The sequence below is a fragment of the Patagioenas fasciata genome (genome assembly GCF_037038585.1).
Source record: "Patagioenas fasciata isolate bPatFas1 chromosome 6 unlocalized genomic scaffold, bPatFas1.hap1 SUPER_6_unloc_3, whole genome shotgun sequence".
In the NCBI taxonomy this organism is placed as follows: domain Eukaryota; kingdom Metazoa; phylum Chordata; class Aves; order Columbiformes; family Columbidae; genus Patagioenas; species Patagioenas fasciata.
In genome coordinates, this window is record NW_027288505.1 from 833,961 (window position 1) to 839,273 (window position 5,313).

Below are 5,313 nucleotides of genomic sequence, written 5' to 3' on the forward strand. Positions count from 1 at the left end.
AGGACAACACTGGGACAACAACTTCCAGCTTCCCCATGGGGCTGCAAGGAGGCACCGAGGCCCCAGTGCCATGAGGACAACATTTTCTCAAAGGCCTCAGTGACAGAGACAACTGCCAAGGCCAAGGGGACAAGGACCTGGGTTCTGTGGGTCCCTTCCAGCCTTGCCAGCGCCCTTTGCCATCTCCATCACAGGCTGTTCTACACGGTCCTACCCCTGCCCCTCTTTCCCTGCAGGCTGCAGACACCCATCTCGCTTCCCCACCTGCTCTCAGCCCAGCATTTCTTGTGATCTTTTACCTGACAGGTGAGATGTAACCTCATCATGATCTTCTGAACCCCATGGCTGCTGTTGGCGTTTCAACTTCTCTGACAGACACGACCATGTCCCTGCTGCTGTCCCTTCGTGTTCTCAAGTGGAAGAGATGTGACAACCCGTTTCCAAGACCTCTTCCTAGGTAGGGCCTGTGGGTGCTTAGGCAGAGATACCTTCCCAGCTCTATTCCTGCTGCTGGGCTGTCACCTCCCCAGACAGAACTCACATCACAGTCCCCTTCACAGCCATAGTCTTTGAAATCAATTTGAGTCTGTGAGACACAAGTGACCTCATAATCCCATAGCCATCCGTCACCCTCCTCATGGGCCAGGACCTGACTAGATAAAGCTAGGCTTGTTTTATCAAATTGATTAAATTTATTTCCTACAAAAAACCTGAGTGGAGAAGCGTTCTGTAAGGGCAGCCCTAAAGAGCCAAGTGTTTACACATTGGCATATGGGTTACATAATCATTTTATCACTACACATGCTTTTTGAGAAAGGGTCCCGGGCTGACCCCAGTCTCCCATCCTGAGGATGTGTATTTTAGTATTACATATTTTAGGTTAGCAACTGCAGGCAGGATTCATTCTTTTAACTGGTAAGGACTACATCTTCTGTCTTCAAACACCTCTCCAAGGTAAAGATTCATTGAATCCTAGAATAACTCAGGTTTGAAGAGAGCCCTGAACATCATCTTGTCTCACTCTCCTGCTCAAGGCAGGGTAAACCAGGTGAGGTTGTTCTAGGCCTCTGCCCAGTTTTGCATCATCCACAAAGGAGCTGAAACTGTGCTCCATGACACGATGAAGGGGCAGAATAAAGACATTAAACAGTGTTGGCCCCAGTACTCATCACTGAGGGATGCCACTAGAAACCGACTAAACACAGGACTTTGTACCACTGATGATCTTTGGGCTTGGTCATCCAGCCAACTTCCCACCCATCACAACATCCACATCTCTGGCAGGAGGCCTGGCTGTGAGAGGACACTGCTGTGTGCCAGCCCTGCACACACACACTGTTCAGCTGTGCCCTGGGGTTTGCATCTGTGGCCACTTTTGTGGACATGTTCTTGAGAGAAGGTTTATAAGAAGACCTAAACCTTCAGGCCCTGCCCTGAGGAGATCACCTTTCTATCTGGAAAGGCTGTTGTGAGCCCAGCTCTGTCACAGCAGTGCTCATTGCCTGTCCCTGCCTGCGCTCACAGCACTGACACACAGCAGGACGGGGACCAAGCTGCCAGAGCACTCAGGCCTTGCACCAACACAAGTGATGAGAAGGAGAGTGTGGGAGTGGAACCAGAACAGCTCTGGAAGACCAAGCACTGGTGCTCTGTGGCAGTGCTGCCATGCTGGACTCTTTTCCCTTCTACCCACGCACACAGGAAATGTCCCTGCAGCTCCAAAATAGCCCTGCAGGGGGGATACAGTGAAAAACAAGTCACTATAAGAACCTTTATTTTGTTTAAACAAAAGGAGAGCACGGCTCCTCATTTATACAGCCAGTGGTTATAAAAGAAAAGCAGACAGAGAATTGGAAAGGGGATGAAAACATTATAACAATAAAAAACCAACACACCAAAACAGAAAATCCAGATGACAGGCTAAGCCTGTAATAAGTTTCTTTAAAACTCCTATGAAGAAGCAGAGGGGCAGTTTATTGCTCCAGAAAACACTTATATATGAGTTTGCACAGGGCATCCTTGAGCTCCTGGTTGCTCATGCTGTAGATGAGGGGGTTGACTGCTGGAGGTAACACTGAGTACAGAACAGACACCACCAGATCCAGGGATGGGGAGGAGAGAGAGGGGGGCTTCAGGTGAGCAAATATGCCAGTGCTGACAAACAAGGAGACCACGGCCAGGTGAGGGAGGCAGGTGGAAAAGGCTTTGTGCCGTCCCTGCTCAGAGGGGATCCTCAGCACGGCCCTGAAGATCTGCACGTAAGACACCATGATGAAAACGAAGCACATAAAAGCTAAACAGCAACTGACCACAAGAATCCCAAATTCCCTGAGGTAGGTGCCCGAGCAGGAGAGCTTGAGGATCTGGGGGATTTCACAGAAGAACTGGGCCAGGGCATTGCCCTTGCACAGGGGCAGTGAAAATGTATTGGCCGTGTGCAGCAGAGCATAGAGAAACCCAGTGGCCCAGGCAGCTGCTGCCATGTGGACACAAGCTCTGCTGCCCAGGAGGGTCCCGTAGTGCAGGGGTTTGCAGATGGCAACGTAGCGGTCGTAGGACATGACTGTGAGAAGGTAAAATTCTGCTGAAGCTAAAAAGAAAAAAAGAAAGAGTTGTGCAGCACATCCTGCATAGGAAATGACCCTGGTATCCCACGGAGAGTTGACCAAGGATTTGGGGACAATGGTGGAGATGGAGCCCATGTCGAGGAGGGCGAGGTTGAGCAGGAAGAAGTACATGGGGGTGTGGAGGTGCTGGTCCCAGGCTATGGTGGTGATGATGAGGCCGTTGCCCAGGAGGGCAGCCAGGTAGATGCCCAGGAAGAGCCAGAAGTGCAAGAGCTGCAGCTCCCATGTGTCTGTGAACGGCAGGAGGAGGAACTGGGTGATGGAGCTGCTGTTGGACATTTGCTCCTTCCTGACATGGAGGTACTGGTCTAAAAAACGAAATGACAAATTAAAATGCAGGAAGACTCTTCTGAAAAGTCCACTACATCTTTTCATAGTAATCACTCCATTTGAAATGCATTTCTATCTTCTGGTTTGTGCTGGCTGAGTGTGCTGTGAGCAGCAGGACCTCTTCCCGTGTGCTGCCAAGCAGCCAGCTTTGCTCTGCTCCAGCGGGGACACGGGAGCTGGTTTGTGACAGATCCAGCATTCACAAGCAGTGTCAGGTGTAAACCACCATTGGTGGAAAAGTTCAGTATCTGCACTCATGTCTCTAAGAACGTGGGCTGCAGAAGGGAGCCTTAACATGTCTTCATAATAATATTGTCTGTGGTTTTTATTTTCCACCATCACATATGGGAAGGGAGAAAGTCTTCATTTTCATGACTAAAATGAGGAGAGTTGTGTGGCAGGACAGGTGATAGGGCTCAGCTTCCTATGGCTTAGAACAGAGTCAGGAGAGTAGCAGTGTCTTTCCGTTTTTTAACCCATCTCTTGAGAGATTTTGCTGGTGCTGCTTTGAAGATGAATTCACACACAAATAACTCTCTGAAAAAGCCAAACAACTGGACTCATATAGAAGTGGGCGAGCACTGTTTGAAAGGGCACATCTGCAGACTCTTCCCTGCCCCAGCCCAGAGGTGGAGACGTGATGGAGAGAGCAGGACACGACCCCTCACTGAGAGAAGCAAAGGACTCTGAGAGGAGAGTGCGGACCCCAAGGAAAGGCTCAGCAGAGCAGAGTCAGGGCTCCTGAAGATCGGATGTGCTCAAGGGACCGTCGGATCATTGCCCAGCAGACAACACCCAGCATCATCTGCAGAGAAGGATCAAAAGAGTTGCTGAGCACCCCCTGCTCTGCTGCCTGGAGCTGTCCCTGCCTGCAGCTGTGTCTGTGTCCCCAGGTCTCCTCCTGTCAGTGTCACAGACCCCATCCCACCCGCTGTGTGCTCAGCTCTGCGCTGCAGACCCCTCCCAGCAGCCGGGCACTGCCCAGGGGCAGCTCTGTGTGGGCAGCTCTGATGGGAACAACAGACCAGCCTTGATGAGCCTGGAAAACTCATCCTGATGCTGTCTATAACCCAGGGTGTGTTTAGTTCTGATATTCCCAGGTTTATTCACCTTTAAGAGAAATGGATCTTGAATTTCAGGGCCTCATTCTGAACCAAGAAATTAGTTTCTATGCCCCAGCACCCACCCCATCAACCCAGAGTAAATGACTAAATTATCAGGATCCTTCCCATTCAGGTAATCACTGCCTTGCTGCACTTTTTTAAAAGTCCCCTGGGAATGTCCTGCAGTGATGTGGAGCTCTGAGCAGCTCTGACCCAGTACAGCAGAAGAACCCTGCAATGCTGGGGTTGTTCCTTTCAGGCAGAGTTTCTCCCTTCAGCACCATGGGGATCTCCCCGGGCAGGCTGAGCGCTGACCCTGGCAGGCGGCAGAGTCCCTGCCCCGGCACAGCCCTGGGGTGCAGGGACCCTGCTCTGCAGGACAGCACTGGGCACCCCTGGGTGCTCACCTGGCTTCACAACTGTTCAAGATTCCCTGACAATATCCCCGTCCTTACAGATCCCACCAGCTGTGCCTGTGCCAGTTTTAGGAGATGCCTCCAGGAGCTACAGCTGCATTGCCCTGCACCCAGAGACTTACCATGGCAAGGGCTGCAAAGGTTTCTTCTCCAGTGAGCTCTCAGTCATCCTCCCAGTCCTGATGACCTTTAATCTCTCTCTGCCTTGCTCGTCTCCCTGAGATCCCCAGGCAGAGCCCTCAGCCCTGCTGCGCTGTGCAGAGGAGCTGCTCCTGGGCAGAGCTGTCTCTCTGCAGCGCTGCCGCTTGCCAGGAGCTCCCTGTGTCCCAGGAGCCCAGCCCAGCTCAGCAGCACAGGAGCAGCCCAAGGCACTTTAATGACCCCTCTGATGGGTTTGGTGCTGAGTCCATGGACCTCAGACCCTGACGTGGAGTTGATGCAACTTCTCAAGAAGTCAAACTCAGATTCAAACTCCAAAGTTTCTTGTAATGCTAATGGGTCCCACTGAGGGGCGCAACTGAGAAACCACCCTCAAGGTCTGGTTAGAACAGAAAAATGGAGGCAGAGATGACAGCTCAGGAAAAGCAAAGTAAAGGTCTCTCTGATGCTGAGTAAACCTGGATGTGTTTCATTAACCAAAGGGCCAAGCCTTGACCCCCAGCCTTGGGGAGTCAGATCCTGTCCCTCCCACATTGCCCAGGGCCCTTCCTGGGACAGTGTGATGTGGGGCTGTGCAAGGCCAAGGGCAGGACTATGGTCCCACACCTCCCAGGGTCCTGGCTGGGGACAAGGAGGCCATGAGGCCCCTGTGCTGGAAGGACAAGGTGTCTCCTCACA

The 5,313-nt window shown here is 51.9% G+C and overlaps 1 protein-coding gene across 1 annotated transcript; it reads right to left on the reverse strand.

Moving 5' to 3' along the window:
• Window positions 1-1,973: 1,973 nt before the first annotated feature.
• On the reverse strand, window positions 1,974-4,344 carry LOC136116123 (olfactory receptor 14I1-like). Its single transcript, XM_065862334.2, has 2 exons — window positions 4,281-4,344; window positions 1,974-2,857 (listed from the first exon to the last, which is right to left on the reverse strand). The coding sequence occupies exons 1-2, from the start codon at window positions 4,342-4,344 to the stop codon at window positions 1,974-1,976; spliced, it is 948 nt and encodes a 315-aa protein (XP_065718406.2).
• Window positions 4,345-5,313: the final 969 nt, after the last annotated feature.

Excerpts from the sequence above, each read along its gene's own strand:
- LOC136116123 (XM_065862334.2), bottom strand. The coding sequence starts at position 4,344 with ATGGTGCTGAAGGGAGAAACTCTGCCTGAAAGGAACAACCCCAGCATT. Across the intron at positions 2,858-4,280 it reads CATTGCAGGGTTCTTCTGCT|ACACATGGGAGCTGCAGCTC; the intron begins GTACTGGGTCAG and ends TGCCGTTCACAG.